Here is a 17,758-nt window from a genome sequence, read left to right on the forward strand (position 1 = left end):
AGGAGAGGGTGCAAGACTGAACTTTGTGCACTTAATATTGAGGAAAAGCCCCAATCAGATCGATGAATGTCTGCAGCTACACTTCCGTTTTCAGATGTATCTATTTTCCCTCAATCCACACTGACAGAGAGCAGCAGCGTTTTAAAAACCAAAATGGCCTTTTCAGCATTTTCAAAAAGCTCAGTTTCAGGGCTCGAAAACTCAGGGGTAGTGTGGACGGAAGGCATAAGCATAACTATAGCAAAATGTATGTTTTAAAACCAAAACGCATTGGTGTGTAATTGTAAGGTGCTGTTCACACTAGTATGTTTTGTTTGCTCCAAAATGCTCCTTGGCCAGACTAACGGTTTTTTGAGTTTCAGAAAAACGATATGAGACTATTGGAGACCACATAAGAGTGGCTTTATGAATCAGGGAATAATATGCAATGTGCCCTCATTTTTTAAATTTTGTTTTGAAGTTTGAATTTCTGTTCTGTTCAAACAGAAATGGGGTCTTTAGCTCTTTTTTTTGTGTGAGTCAAACATGTAATACGTAGCCATAACGAAACGTATGCATTTTAAAATTAAAACGCATTAGTGTATGTAAATGGCATCTAGACTAAACCTAAATTACAAAACACACACATCAATCATTTTCTTCAGATCTCATTCTTTCGATTTTTCATCCTGTTTTTGCATTTTGTTATACATTTTTTTGTAATTTTCCTGATGCATGTATGTGCTTTAGATGGCGTCATATTGCAGTACTTTTCATCATTGTGCACCATGAGCATTACATTGGCTTTGTCAGTTCTGTTGCCTTTTTGTCTATTTTAATACTTAATTAAAAAATAACTAAATAATAATAATAAAAAATAATAATAATATAATATATAATGAATAAATATAAAACACAATATAATATAAAATCAATCTAAACAGAAGCGATAAGCACTGCACCGTGGAGAACCGTACATTTATTCTGTTGTTGTCAAGAGTTTATTCATCTGACTTCAAAAGAAGACTGTTTAACAAACCTGAAAAGATGTCAGATCCACTGCGTCTACTGTAGTCTTTAGATGTAGTCCAAAGCACAGGATCAGACTTATGATTTATAAATGAGGCACAGTGCATTTATTTCTAAGCACTGGACATCACATTTTCTCCCCAGAGGACGCTACTAGCATTGGTTTTGCTCCATAATGGGGCCAAAGGAACCTTTTAAAATCATTAGCATTACACCACACCTCCTACCAAAGACTCCGCCCCTAAAATACTCTTTAGTAGTAGTTAACTTCAGGTAACAAGAACTTGACCATCCAGACATGCCAGTTTATATTTAAGCGTCTAAGAGTGTGGAGTTTGAGCCCCAGCCAATAATTATATGTGATTTTTGCAAAGTATTAAAGGTGGTTTGATCCCTCTGAGATTCGGAGGCCATCCAGTTGTAGAAGTAATGGGGCAAAGCTGTTAAAATACGGTGACGTCTGTTTGATTTAGCAGGTCTGCACCTTTTTTTGGCCTGTTCAGTATCACTAATACCTTGAACTACGTGGCAAAATTACATAAATGCTCATTGATTCAGACCTTGGGTAACTGAATTATTATAATGATCATGAAACGGCCCTGTAATAAATACGTTCTAGGGCTATAAAGCAGGGTGTAAATGAGAGGCAGATGTTGAAATGCCGGGCTTGGAAAGACGAGTCACATCTGCACACGTGCCGATGCCAAGTATCTCTCTCCATCAACGCAGCTTCACTGCAGGCAGATGTGTTGGGTATTTCCGAACCATACCAAAGGCACACTTAAATGCTGAAGGCTTTTCCGCTGTTGTACCTTATTTGGCTGGAAAACCTCTTCGATGCTAAATGACGTGTACAATGATTTTTTTTAAGGTGCGCAAGGGAACATGTTTTGTGTCTGCAGAATATCCTAGAACTTTCTGGCTTAAAGGTTAAATTGAGGCTCTTGGTTGTGTCTGGATCAAATTAAATGTATTATTTTAGGGTTCGAAGTTAATCTGCTTACTTGTTCGCACTGGTGCTCCTAACTTCATGAATGTAGAAACACCCACCAAAAATGAATGAGCACCACCGCAAATTGTATTTTAATGGATTTATTGTATTTAAAAACTACACCAAGCAGGGAAGACCAGTCACTGTATCAACACTGTTCTTGAATGGCCAAGCCAGAGCCCTGAGATAAATCCAATTGAGCATCTCTGTAGGGACCTAAAAATGGCTGTCCACCAATATCCTACAACTTTCTGACTTTAAAGTCAAGTTGAGGCTGTTGTTAGTGTCTGCATTATATTAAATGTGTTATTGCAGGGTTTAAAATAAAGTATTTATTTGGTCGCACTGGTGCTCCTAACTTATTAAATTTAGAAGCACCCACCAAAAATGGATGAGCACCACCACAAATTGTATTTTAATTTATTTATTGTATTTGAAAACTACACCAATCAGGGAAGGCTGGTCGCTGCATCAACACTGTTCTTGATTGGTCCAGCCGGAGCCCTGACTTAAATCCAACTGAGCCCAATTAAACTTATTGAGAGACCTAAAAATGTCTGTCCACCAAAGTTTACCATTCAATCAAAGCAGGTTTTGTTACAAATACATACAGTCACACAAATGCTCTTAAATATATTATGAGGTCACATATATACATTTTTGGGAGCATATATGGCCAAAATGGTTGCAATTTTGAGCCCTGTGATGTGATTTTTATTTAAATTTTTTACGCAGACACCAAATGAAATGCAAGTAATAGTTTAAATAACTTTTAGTGAAAATAAAATATCTAAATATTGATAAAGCTATATGGGAATGTATTAAAATCAATGAAAGTCAACGAGAACGGAAGTCTTGAGCCACAAAGATTCCTAAGGCTGCACCGGCTTGTAAGATCAATATTAATATGCATGCATAGTAAAAATGTATATTTAAAGTATATCAAAATTAGATTTTGTATATTTAAAAGCTTCTTGCTGACAAATGGATAAAACTTACATGGCTATAACAAAATATTTATTTGTGGTACACAAACTAATATAACACTGAATTACATTTTACTTGGAGTCTTTTATATATCATGTTTAAAGTGAATGCTAGACATTAATTTCTCTTACAAAAAGTACAATTAAATAAAACACATTTTAATGTCCAGGAATAAAGTTTTATTCATTATATATTCTTTGGTTTGATTCTTGAAAGCCTCCTCTTTTTTAGGACCCGTGCATTAATTTGGAGTACATGACTATATATTAGCGGTTTTGCATATTAGTTTATTGCTGTCTTAATATTTACTATATTTTATCATTGATCATGCATATTGTCCATTAACTTCACTTTAAAATAAAAAAGCTGTTATTTTTTGGTACTGAATAATAATGGTTGTATAAAATGTTGCAATTTAAATAAACTGTAAAAAATCTTGCTGTCTTAATTTTTTGGTGTTGTTGAATCAAATGAACTTTTCTAGTCATCTCAAATTAAATCAATCAAATTGACTAAAATATTAAGCTAAAATTTGTTTAGCTTAAAAACTTGAGTTGAAACCTAATTAAAAGAAGTTAAAGCAACATAAAAGTATTTGTTGTTTTGAATTTTGTCATTACATTTTTTACAGTGTGATTTTTTTTTTTCAAATTAAAAAGCAATAAAATACTTACAGTTAATACCTTATTTGTCCATCCTTACCAAATATATATATATATATATAAATTTATTTATTTTTTATAAATTGAGTGCTTGTTCCTACTAGGCACTTTGTATCGATCAGTAACGTGACGTTATCATTTACCTAATGAAATTATTAAAAAGAATGATGCCTTTCTGCGTGACTCATGCTTTGCAATTATTTGCCTTAAGAGGATTAGTTTCTCCATAAGGTCTGCATGAATGAAAGAGGCATGTACCACAAGGCTTTTGGCCAGAATAGACCATTGTTTAGGTCTTGTGCAATGTTTGACTCTCTATAAAAGGTTTTAAAGGCCCAAGGCACTTTGTTCGTCTGCGTCTTTTCTTGTGCAACACGCAACATAAAGGCTCAAACAACATAAGGCTCAGTATGGGTTTCAAGTGTCACAGTCTCTCAATAATTTAACCAGTTTAATAGAATTAACCCAGATGAGGTGTTGCATAGTTGATGTAGCACTGCCATAGCACAAAGAGTGGGGGATGTTGGAGACCAAACTAACATGTGCGGTTGACATTTGACATGAAATCAGAAATGGCCTGATTTGTTATCTTTTAGGGGTGTAACCCACTCAAGCCTCGATTCAATGCGTATTGATAACAAACTCACGATACAATAGTTTTTCAATATTGTGTGCTAAAAAATTGGTTTACTATTAGTAAAATTATTGGTAATTCTCAAACATATGGTTATAAAAAGTAATAATTTTATATGTATGGCTAAAATGCTAAATTATAGAGTGGTAGACTTAAATTGACTTTTAAATTGGTCCTGGTCCCCAATGCACAGGACAATGTTAAATCAGAAAACCAGCAAAAATTAGGAAGCACCCATCAAAAATAAATGAACACCACTGCAAATTATATATTAATGGTTGTATTATATTTGAACACAACAACAATCAGGGAAGACTGGGCACCATATAAGCACTGTTCTTGAATGGCCCAGCCAGAGCCCTGATATAAACCCAATTGTATTTTAATAAAAAAAGAACAGTAATAATTTTAAATGTACAGCTAGAATGGCCCAGCCAGAGCCCTGATATAAACCCAATTGTATTTTAATAAAAAAGAACAATAATATTTTTAAATGTATGGCTAAAATGCAAAATTTTGTATAGACTTGGAGTGGTAGATCTAAATTGACTTTTAAATTGGTTCTGGTCCCCAATCCACAGGACAGTGATGACATCAGAATAAAAAGTTTTTATTTGGCAGCACTGGTGCTTCCAACTTCAAAAATTTAGGAGCAGCAGCAAAAATTTAGAAACGTCCATCAAAAATAAATGACCACGACTGCAAATTGTATATTTAATTGATTTATTGTATTTAAAAACAACACCAATCAGGGAAGTCCGGTCACCGTATCAGCATTGGTCTTGAATGGCCCAGCCAGAGCCCTGACTTAAACCCAATTGTATTTTAATAAAAAACACAATAGTAATTTTAGATATATGGCTAAAATGCTAAATTACTCTCGGAGTGATAGACTTACATGACTTTTAAATTGGTCCTGGTCCCCAATGCACAGGACAACGATGACATCGGAATAAAACATTGCTCTTACTTGGTAGCACTGGTGTTCCTAACTTCAAAAATATAGGAGCACAAGCAAAAATTTAGAAGCACCCATCAAAAATGAATGAGCACCACTACAAATTTTATCTTAATAGATTTATTGTATTTAAAAACAACACCAATCATAATAGATTGATCACTGTATCAGGTCTATTCTTGAATTTCCCAGCCAGAGCCCTGACTTAAACCCAATTGTGTTTTAATAAAAAAACACAATAATAATTTTATATGTACGGCTAAAATGCCAAATTTTGTATAGACTTGGAGTGGTAGACTTAAATTGACTTTTTTTGGTCCTGGTCTCCAATGTGCAGACCAATGGTGTCATCAGAATACATCGCTTCACAGTTGGATTAATAACTATGTTAGACATATGCTTGCACTTTGTCATCAACTACATACAAACAAACCGCTTCTACTGATAAAACACAGACATTTGTCATTATCAACATTATAAGCAGCATTATATTCAATATATACTTAATATTATACTCAATACTCAAACATCATACGCAAGCCTCTTCAGCAACTTCCTGTTTACACAGACTTAAATGATTTTGTTTGAAAATGAAAGTCTGAAAGCATTTGCAGGTGAGATGAACAGCATTGTGATCACACACGATGAACGATATCAGAACAATCTAACATTGCAATATTTTGAATTGTTATTCTATGATAACTTTCAAGACATTCTTGACATTCAAGAATTGGTTATTTTAGATTGATTGAGATGATTCCTTAATAATAAACAACACATAAGTTTAGATTAAGTAAAAAAAATAAAATAATAAACAATAAAAAAAATACAAATGAAACAAAGAATGTTTTATTGATTTACTGAGGAGTTTAACAGTATCCAGGTACAGTAATTTGAATAATCAAATGTAAAGTAATACTGCATAGACATTGTTGTATAAACACTTCATTAACATGAATGAGTATTATATTTACAAATGGTACAGTTTCTCATGGCCGAATGCTTGTAGACCAGACTCAGCATTGCTTATCCTGCCATGTGATGATTGCCAACGTTATCGATGCTTAAACGATGTCTTGTGCAGTATGTAAAAATGTTGCCACATTTGTTAGTTTATTCTGTTTATGTTAAGAGAAATCTTTGAAAAAAAATGAAGGCATCTTAGAGCTTGAGAAGTCACCTTTGGCCAGCAGAGATGTTATTTGCTCTTTGTGTTTGAGCAGGGACCGCTGCACCATGAGGGGGAGACCCAATCATTTGTTTATCAAAACTTTACATTGAGTGTCCCCATGTGTTTTTCATCGTTGGGCTTCATGATTTTGTATATATTCAGCTAAAGAGGTTTTAGGGTGATTTCACACCTACACTTTTGTTTCGGGACGTGTCTCGTTTGCCCAGTTAGCGCGGTTGGTTTGGCATATGTGAACAGGGCAATCGCACTCTGTTCCGCGCCAAACTAATCGTTCCGAGATCGCTTGAATGAGGTGGTCTCGGCTCGATTGAAACAAACCCTGGAGCGGTTCGATTGTAGTGTGAAAGCGATCCGATCCGAGCGCAGTTGTATCACTGTGTTTTATGGATATGTAATAGGCATACGGCTATATGAAGAGAGAAATTATGAGTGGGGTGGGAAGTTTAGCGAATCTCCGGATGCCAGCAAACGAGTGATGATCTTTCAGTAATCTCGCGTCTCCCTCCAGGTCCTCAAATAGGCATCGTCGCGCACCCTTCTCACCCCTCCCCACCGCGTCTCTCCTCAGACACGTCATGCGCGCACCCTGTCAATCACCACCAAACCACCACCTCTCCTGACAGCGGGACGCTGCAAAATAAACCCTGACACTTTACTCGCACGTGACTTGTTTTAGCTCTTTTGGTCCGATTAGAAACTTTGTAGTGTGAAAGCGAACCGCTCCAAGAGCAAAAAGCGACAATGTAACAATTGTAATCTCTGGTTCGGAACAACTGAATCGATTCACAGGTGTGAAAGCACCATTAAAGAGATTTAATTTGGATATTGATTATTCCTGTGATTTTGTTGCATGGAACAGGAATCTATTGTCCATATGCTTTGTGATTGTAGACGAGGATTTTCTGGGTGGATGTGGAAAATACTCTTAAAAGGAAAACAAATATTGTATTCAAGCGATTTTGATATTTGCATTTATTATGTCAATACATGCAAAAAAAATTTACCTTTCTAGTACTTTTTATTATTATGGTAACATTTCATATATGTAAAAAAAAAATGGACCGGATCAAAGCCAAATTTTGTTCATTTCCTTCAACTAAGGACTACAGTTTGGAGAACACTTAATAAAAAAGCGAAGAAGACTTGTAATATTCTTAAGGAATATAAGATTTTCAATTGCTGAATGTTTTTTAAGTACACTCTGGCATATATTTTTAGATATTACTGTATAATTCTGTATTTGTTGTTAATAAAAAATAATCAAATAAATATATTAAGTTATATTAAGTTATTAATATATTAAAATAATATAAAAGATAAACAGGACATCGTTAATATGGGAATATTTTGGTTTCAAGTTCACAGACACCGAACAAAAACGGGCCATTTTTAAGAGCTGTCACAGAATTGATGCCACAGCTCATACACATTATTGAGCTGAAGCTTGACTACAAAATCAAATCGCACATCAAATCGCAAATCACAATATCTGTCAAAATAATCGCAATTAGATATTTTCCCCAAATCGCACAGCCTTAATATATAGTGTCCCTACAAACATAGATATAGTTTTGGTTAATATATTTGTTTTATATGTTTAATCCTTTTACAGAAAAAAACATCATGGATAGTCATGTCATGTCAGCGTTTTGATCTTTCAGCTTGTGTTGATTAGAATGGCTTGATCTTTGATTTAATGTCAACACATGACAAAATCAACATATTTCCAGGTGAAACATTCATACATTCACACTTCGGCCTATGTAGTTTATTCAATTCACCTATAGCGCATGTCTTTGGACTGTGAGGGAAACCGGAGCACCCGGAGGAAACCCACGCCAACATGGGGAGAACATGCAAACTCCACACAGATATGCTGACTGGACTTGCCAGGACTTGAACTAGCGACCTTCTTGAGGTGAGGCGACAGTGCTAACCACTGAGCCATTGTGAAACATTCAAAACTATGTAAATTTAGATTTTTGGGGGACTTTTATTATACTGTGTAAAAAGCATAGAGTTAGCTGAATAACGGGGAATGTCAGAAGTTTGGAATAAATAAAAATTGCCCGATAATCAAAAGTTCAGTAAAGGACTTCAGTACCAATCGAGGCTGAAGGTTTTAAAATGAAATTTTCCGCTAAAACATTTGAGTGCTGCTTATAAAGCATGTTTTTAAACACTGCTGATTGGCCATTGTGTTCACATCAAGCGGCAACCTCATGCTCTCCCTCAGGAAGCCAATATGGAAGTAACTAAAACTGCAATTCATCCGAAATTCCGCTAGTCCTCTCCGCTCCTGGCTCCAAACCGGAGCACATTTCAATTGAGCCCACTGTTAGAATGGCCAACTTTACAGCAGAAAAAAAGGTGTTTACAGCCTGGTACAAAAAAAGATTTTGGTTAATACAGGTAATATTACCCTTTATGACAACTGTGAGGGGGGTGAATTTTTTCATCCGTTTCCTTTATATTAGGTTATATTAAGTTTGCATTTTAAGGGCGTGGCCACTTGACTGACAGCTAGGTCTCGTTGGTCGCCGTCACGTCACCTTAGCTGAATCCTGCAGATTAGCCACTGAACTTGGCATATTTATCGTATTTCTGTATTGTTTTATGTGGCTTTACACAGTCAACTGCCTTTTGGACTTGTTTCCTACAATTATTAGATGGCATGGCATGCTCTGCACTTAATTGTGCTCACAAACCATTCACGTGGCCTCCGTTTCCCATGTGAGTAAAGTTATATACTTATATACCTTTTCTATACATGTATTTGTTTTATTTAAGATCATTTATCGTTTATAATAATATTTAGAGCTGTAATGCACTCCAGAATCTGACGAATTGATTAGCTGTAGGCTCTAGAACAGTCATCTGAAGCGTTATCATACAGTGTTATGCTGGATTTCATCAATAGTCTTACATTAACTAACACAGACTGTATCTGAGGTGTTTGGAAGTAATTCGCGTTTTCCTCCTGTTGAAAAACGTCATAAGAACAATGTTTAGTGGCTCAATGTATTACAGCAGTGTTTTTAAAAGTCTAAACACTTTGATATAGTGTACAACCAAGCACAAGTGGTCAGAATACAAACGAGTCACAGGTGATAAAGTATTAAGCGTTCTCCCAAAGTAAAGTTTGTCTGAACCAGGTCCAAGCTAAATGCCAGCAGGTGTCTGTAGCTCCACTCACTCTCCGCCTCTTTGCCCTTGTTTGGTATCCCGCCGTGGGTGTGATGACGCGCGAACAAAATGACAACGTTTGGCCGCGCCTACTTGTGGCTTCTTTTGCGCTCTTTAGAAACCTATGGGTGACGTCACGGATACTACGTCCATATATTTTACAGTCTAGGGTTCACATACTTAACAGATATGACTGTGATTGAGTGTGAAGTTCAGTTTGACGCTTCATCCACAATATTCGTAACCAGGCACTTCTTACCATTAATTTGCTATGAGGGAATGAAGCTCAAAATGAAAGCCCCACCCACTCACTACTCCATCTTCTGTTTTAGTTGAAAGAACATCAACATACTCAAATAAAAGTGAAACGGCAACTTCCAGTTCACGCATACTTTAAATTCTGATAATATTTCACAATATTGCACAATGTTTCTAGGAAAAGCTACCTTGTTGAGCATAAGAAATGATTCCCATGCTTGAAAATACTTGAACTTTAGACATGAATTCAAGGCCTGGAAACTACGTTAAAACAAACTTAGGTTCTTTAAAGTGCTTAAATAGAAAGTTTATTGTGTTATTTCAACAAGTGTAATGTGCTGCTTTCAAAAACTGAACAAAAACTAAGAAATTCTTCATTTACAAAGTATGTTCTAATATATTATTTATAATTCTATTATACATGAACTATAACAAATACTGCATTTTATCAATACTTCAGAAACCGGATTTGAATATTACCAGTATTGAATTCATCTGATTGTATTAAAGTTTATTGAACATGACTTTAAAACGCTCAACATTTGTGAAAACGACACATTCAAAACATCATCATAAGGACATTTTAATGTAAATATAAGGTGTAAGTGTAATGTTAAGTACAGTAAGGACTTTCATGCCGCTATATATGTTGGAAGTGTGTATTACTTAATTGCTCAACTGAAAATTATTAGGTTTTTTAAAAGTCCTTGAATTTGGTGGCTATGAAAGTGTGGGAACACTGATAGACCATTTCAGTATGGTCATGTCATTGGCCCATGAACATTTCCTGTTTGTTATTAAACTGTTTCATAACTGTAACAAGAGGCAATTCAATCATATCTTCATGTTAAAACAGCTATCATAACATCATTTATCAATTAGTGGCTCATTTTGGATTCTCAGAATCTATAGAAATAAAAAATGTAGATGCGTTGAGGAGATACGTTGGGACTATTGTTGTTGTTTACATCCCACAAAATGGTCTATAAGAGATAAAAAAAAATAATAATAATGACCAACCCCAAGATTTAGCAAAGCAGTCATTTCTCAGTCGTAATACTATTTAGTCTTTAAATCATTTGATTCTGTCTTATTAAACTGAATAGCTTCTGCCTTTGAGCAGAACAAATTCAGTTTATTCTATTTTCCTGAAAACCCCTTATTGTTTGCTGCAGTGTAAAGCGAGTGCCAGAATCGAGAACAATACTGTGCTCTTTTGGCCTTTTGATGTATCTCTAATTTTGTAATGTGCCACTAATGTGATTCGTCTTGAATCATTACGGTTAGGTGGGGTGAAATCGGTTACAAGTGGTAAATCGATTTGCTCTTTTAAAGCAGTCTGGCTGCAGATGTGGCTCTTGATCATCACGTTAAGATATTGTTGCAGTAAACCATAATAGCACCTTAATAGCATCATCTCGGTGAATTTAAAAATGTAACATAAAAAAAAAAACAACTAATTGTCTTCTCTTTTTGCCCTCAGGTCCGTTTACAGATGTGGTGACCACCACCCTAAAGCTTGCTAATCCCACAGACAGAAATGTGTGCTTTAAAGTAAAGACGACTGCACCACGCCGATACTGTGTGCGGCCAAACAGTGGAGTGATTGATGCCGGAACCTCGATCAATGTCTCTGGTAAATGCACCTCCTTTGTCTTTTTTTTTTTTTTTTACAGTTTTTATTTAGGAATAAAGTGGGGTGGGAAGAAACAAAGAGGTTGTCATAGGAGGTTACAAAATCAAGTCACAATTCATCTGAAGCACATCATCACATATTGTTAACAATGACATGCTCTGTCCATTTTTCTTGATGCTTGTTGCACTTTTGTGAATCAAGTCTTCACTCATACGTCAGTCTCTCCATACAGTGTATTTTCTATAGAATCAGAATCTTTATTGTCATTGTACAGAATAGTGTTGTCATGATACTGGAATTCTATACCAATCAGTACTGACATTTTTAAAAACATCCATTTCCGCAAACATTTGAGCAGGAATGGAGTGTTGAGCGTGTTCTTATACAGCGTTTATTTGCCATTGGGTACACATGCTTAACAGAAACGACTGTGATTGGCCATGAAGGTCATCAGTTCACCAAACTCCAGCTGTTTACTGAATGGTACTGCAGATACAGGGACACTGGAGTGTTTTAAAGCCATGAAGATCAGTTAGTCTGTTCATGAGCAGACATACAAGCGATTCGGTGATGAATTGACTGATCTTTGCGGCTTTAAAATGCACAAATCGTTAAACCTGCTCAAGCGTTAGTGGGAAATGGGCTTTTTAAAATACAGATTTGTATCAAATTCCAGTATCGTGACAGCACTATTAAAAAAAACAACAATACAATTTACATTTGCCCTTCCTTATATTGCAGTTCTATTTGTCTAAAACAACAATAAAAGTAGCAAAAAGATTTTAAAAAATAAATAAATAAAAAGACAACAAAAATAATACTTAGTAAAGAAAGTGCATAGAAAGTGGCAAACAGCTTTTAAAGTAAAAAAAGTGAAATGTTGGCCCAAAAGGTCAAAAAAATTTATTTTTGTTACAACAGCCCTGGGATATGGACTATTTCTCAGTTACTGTTTACTGGCATTTATTGTCCTGTACAATTTCTATGCATTGAGGAGCTTGTGGCATTCAGAAAAGTGTACATGTTTTTTAAGCTTATTGCTTTTTCTTCCAAGGTGCCAATTTTAATAAAACTATAGCTTTATACCAAAACTTTATACCAATCTTTTTTTAATCATTATTGACAATGGTTTTTGTAATTAATACCAATACCCAGGGGTGTCGCTAGACCCAATTTACTAGGGCACGTGCCCCAGTAAAAATCACCAGTGCCCCAGTAAATGATCTGAGATATGATTTACTTTATATGCAAGTGTATTTATTAGAAGTGGTAATCCCTGAATAAAGACGTTATTCTCTAACCGAACCAACGCTGGTGAAAGCAATGTAGTTTAATCAAAAAGCAAACTGACGCATATCTACATCATGTGCGCAGAAAACCAGTAGAACTTTATGTCTAGCAACGCCCCTGCCGATACCGTTTTATCATCCAGCCCTGATATGTACTATTTCTCAGTCTGTTTGTTCTGGCATTTATGGTGCTGTACAATTCCTATGCATTGAGCCCTTGTCAGAGGAACAACCTGGAATTATTTTCAAATTATGGCTTTTCTGCTACTTACCAAAAGTCTTTGTGTTTAGTATTTGTATAGTTGGAACATTTCTGGCATTTTCCCCAGGGTATAACGTAATAAACAAGTGTTCCAGTTCTTCCCCAGTTCTTATTTGTTTGTTGTGTTGATGTTATTAGCAATGGATCAGGCTTTTATTGCACAAAATCTTTAACTTGAACCAGTTTAAGTACCAATACCAAATATTGCGTGTTGGAGAGTTTAAAGTTTGTTATTATTAACATTTTATTTGAATTGTTTTGTTCTTGTTGTGACAATAATTAATTGTCATTATTTTAATTGTAAAGCAATCAAAACAATAAATATTACTAATATAATAAAAAGCAAATAATATAAATATTGACCGTATAGATGTATAAAATTATTTTACTATGTTTATTCTTACTTGGTAACGTAGTTTAAATAATATGACTATTTTATTGCATGTAGTTTATATTTAATTTTATTTCCAATGATATTTAGTGTTTGATTGTCATTTGATCATGATGATAATGATAATAATGTTAACTTTACATTAGCATTGTTTATTGATTTGCCCATTTTGTGATAAGCCAAGCTGAAATCTTTTTATTATCAGGTGTTCATGCGCTGCTTCCTTTAATTCAGACAGAGCTTTAGTGACTCAAATGTTTGAGTTTTGTGAATGTTGCAGATGCAGCTTCATTACATTAAAAAAAAAACAGTGTCATGACTCACATCTTTGTAATGTGGAAGAACTGCTTCGACTAAGATGATGATGTCGGCATTAAATGTCATGTGACCATCTGCAGTGTTACAAAGTGCCAAGTATTTAAAGGGGCCATGTACTGCATTTCCCCCTTTGCTTTTTACTGTTCTCTGAGGTCCAGTTATGTTATGAGAGTTTTTCATATAGAAGTATTCAGTTAAGACTATTTGAATAGTTGACTCTAATTGTAGATTCTGAAGTAAACACCACTGCTGTGATTGGCTGACAGTTTTGTGTATTTTAAATTTGCTTATGCTTTGTTTTTAAGTTAAGATCCCAAAGTTGGAAACTACAGCTCTGTGTCCAACACTGTAAACATCTTCTTAAAAAGTTAAAATTTAATTTTTTAGCTCTCTTGTGATTTTATTTATTTATTTATTTTATTTATTTATTTCTCAAATGATGTTTAACAGAGCAAGGACTTTTTCACAGTATTTCCTATATTATTTTTTCTTCTGGAGAAAGTCTTATTTGTTTTATTTCAGCTAGAATAAAATATTTTTTTTACATTTTAAAGTCAATATTATTAGCCCCCTTTAGCAATATTTTTTCAATTGTCTACAGAACAGACTATCATTATAAAATGACTTTCTTAATCACCCTAACTTGCCTAATTAACCTAGTTAAGCCTTTAAATGTCATTTTAAGCTGAATACTAGCATCTTGAAAAATATCTAGTCAAATATTATTTACTGTCATCACTGCAAAGATAAAACAAATCAGTTATTAGTAATTGGTTGTTAAAACTATTGTGTTTAGAAATTTGTTGAAACAGAAAATGGGAAAAATACACAGGGGGCTAATAATTCTGACTACAACTGTATTTTTGAGAGCCTACATCTAAATACAGTTGGTGTCAAAAATGCATGGATACTGAGAACACATCAATCCAACTGTAATAACAGACAAAGCAATGGTGGTCTCGTAATGAAAAGTTTCTCACACTTGTGTGGTGTGTTAAGACTGCAGGATCCAACAGATTCACCACAGCTCCATCTTACTTTCAGTCTTTCTGAAAATCCAGCATTGAATTGCACCTTGATTGTTAGCAGATCTACAGTGAAATGAAGTCCATAAAGTACCAACTTTTGCATCTAGAGCTTTATTAAAATAAAGTTCATCCATTTTTTTTCCAATGTCAAGAGATTTTTTTTCTTCAAAATTTGCATCTTGTTCTCTCCTGAGCATCTTTATCATTTGGTTTCTGTGCTGAGCTGTTTTTACCTCTGGTATTTTACCTACTGCAGTGTAGATACATAGACAAAGAAAGGATTCATTGGATTTGCTACAGTTTTTTTATTTATTTATATGGGCTGATTTTAAACAAACAAATAAATTTTGTTTTGTTCAACTTAATTTGTTTTTTTAAAATCAGACCATATTAATTGTTTGCAACCACATACCTTAAAAAAATGTAGTAAATCTAATAGGCAGATGAAGCTGAACAAGCAGGGCGGAGTCAAACAAGCAGTGATGTAGAAGCAGACTTTGATCTTCCTCTATGGAGGCGGAGTTTAGAGGCACTGTTGTGTAATTCATCCATTCATTCATTCGTTTTTGGCTTAATCCCTTTAATAATCCAGGGTCGCCACAGCGGAATGAACTGCCAACTTATCCAGCACATGTTTTATGCAGCGGATGCCCTTCCAGCTGCAACTTATCTCTGGGAAACATCCATACACACTCATTCACATTCAAACACTACGAAGAATTTAGCTTATCCAATTTACTTATAGCGCATGTCTTTGGACTGTGGGCGAAACCGGAGCACCTGGAGGAAACCCACGTGATTGTGGGGAGAACATGCAAACTCCACACAGAAACACCAACTGACACAGCCGAGGCTCGAACCAGCGACCTTGCTGTGAGGCGACAGCAACTACATCGCCACTGCATCGCCACTGTTGTTAAATAATGTAGTAATTCCAGAACTTGTTGTTTTGGCAGATTGGCTTCAATATAAGCTGTTTTTAGACTAGCGAGAATGCAAGTTCTGAAATTTACAGGAAATTTCTATAATGTTAAGACTTCCTATGTCAGTAGATTAAGGGAAGTATAATTTTGTTTTGTTTATGACCCATAAAAACATGACATTGCTATCAAATCATTGTTTCTCCATCAGGTAATTGATCAGCAGTTGTGGATTTAGGAGAGTTTTGAGAAAAATTGTTTAATATTGAATCTTTTCTGACGTTCTGTCACAGGTCTGTCTGTTTGCTTGACTGCTGGACATATCTGTAGAGATTTTCTGTCTGTGCGGATCTAGATTTCAGTATCTATTAGAAGTGTTACTGCTTTCTGCAGACACTATTTTTCTTTTCTTTTTTTTTTTCTTCGACATCTTGGTTTCAGTAACAAGATGATGTGACTGTATGTGTGAAGCCACAGGGAGTATTCTCATCAAAAACACACACCTTTTGTATTGTTGTTTTTGAACAAAAGGCTGAGAATGACGCAAAATCTCACTCAAGACTAAAACAAGTACTAGACATTAGCACGGTTATGGTAGTTAAATACATAAATAAAATGAAAATTGGTTTAAAAACTTGATTGTAATAATGTAGTATAAATTTTAATAATGTAATATTAAACACAATTATAATAGTTACATACTGGCGCTATAAAAACTGTAGCATTGAGCATTCAGATCAGAGGAAGCAGTGTAAATATTGTTAAATAAAAGTAAATAAAAATAGATAAAAATAAAATGACATTTGTGTGTTAAAATGAAGCTAAAAAAATTTAAATATTAAATGAGAAACGTACATAAATAAAATTTATTAGGTACACCTTAGCAACTGCTTATTAACTCAGATTATTAATCAGCCAATCACATGGCTGCAACTCGATGCATTTAGGCAAGTAGACATGGTCAAGACGATCTGCTGCAGTTCAAACTAAGCATCAGAATGGGGAAGAAAGATGATTAAGGTGACTTTGAATGTGGCATGGTTGTTGATGCCAGATGGGCTGGTCTGAGTATTTCAGAAACTGCTAATCTACTGAGATTTTCACACACAACCATTTCTAGGGTTTACAGAGAATGATCTGAAAAAGAGGAAATAGTGGGTGCAAATGGGCTACAGCAGCAGGAGACCACACCAGGTGCTACTCCTGTCAGCTAAGAACAGGAAACTGAGGCTACAACTCACACAGGCTCACCAAAATTGGACAATAGAAGCTTGGAAAAACGTTGCCTGGTCTGAGTCTTGATTTTTTGCTGCAACATTCAGATGGTAGGGTCAGAATTTGGCATCAACACAGCAAAATCATGGAATTATCCTGCCTTGTATCAACAGTTGATACAGGCTGGTGGTGGTGGTGTATGTGGGGGATATATTCTTGTTACACTTTGGGTCCATTAGTACCAATTGAGCATTGTGTCAATGCCACAGCCTACCTGAGTATTGTTGCTGACCATGTTCATCCCTTTATGATCACAGTGTACCCATCTTTTGATGGCTACTTTCAGTAGGATAACACGTCATTTCATAAAGTGCAAATCATCTCAGACTGGATTCGTGAACATGACAAGGAGTTCACTGTACTTATTTGGCCTCTACAGTCACCAGATCTCAATCCAATGGGGCACTTTTGGGATGTGCTAAAACGGGAGATTCACATCATGGATGTTCAGCTTACAAATCTGCAGCAACTGTGTGATGCTATCATGTCAATAAGGATCTAAATCTCTGAGGAATTTTTCCAGTACCTTGTTAAATTTATGCCACAAAGGATTAAGGCAGTTCTGAGGATAAAAGGGGGTCCAACCCGGTACTAGTAAGGTGTACCTAATAAAGTGGACAGTAAGTGTAGCTAATATAAATAAAATAATAACAATTTAAATAAAAAAAAAAAACACAAAAAAATCTAAAATTAAAACAAGGGTAAAAATAAATGAATTTTTTTCAAAGTGATTAGCAGGATGTTTAATAATTATTAATAAAAA

The 17,758-nt window shown here is 35.0% G+C and overlaps 1 protein-coding gene and 1 long non-coding RNA gene across 3 annotated transcripts in view; both read left to right on the forward strand.

Annotated features, from left to right (window-relative positions):
* LOC147843665 (uncharacterized) overlaps positions 1–17,758 on the forward strand; it is a 628,067-nt gene that overhangs the window by 183,730 nt on the left and 426,579 nt on the right. The window lies entirely within an intron of this gene.
* vapb (VAMP (vesicle-associated membrane protein)-associated protein B and C) overlaps positions 1–17,758 on the forward strand; it is a 51,229-nt gene that overhangs the window by 10,804 nt on the left and 22,667 nt on the right. For both annotated transcript variants that reach the window (NM_212647.2, XM_087255025.1), the window contains 1 exon segment: positions 11,360–11,512. In NM_212647.2, the coding sequence (NP_997812.1) occupies positions 11,360–11,512 (153 nt within the window).

This window comes from Danio rerio, chromosome 6 (assembly GCF_052040795.2).
Source record: "Danio rerio strain M-AB ecotype USA chromosome 6, GRCz13ab, whole genome shotgun sequence".
Classification (NCBI taxonomy): Eukaryota; Metazoa; Chordata; class Actinopteri; order Cypriniformes; family Danionidae; genus Danio; species Danio rerio.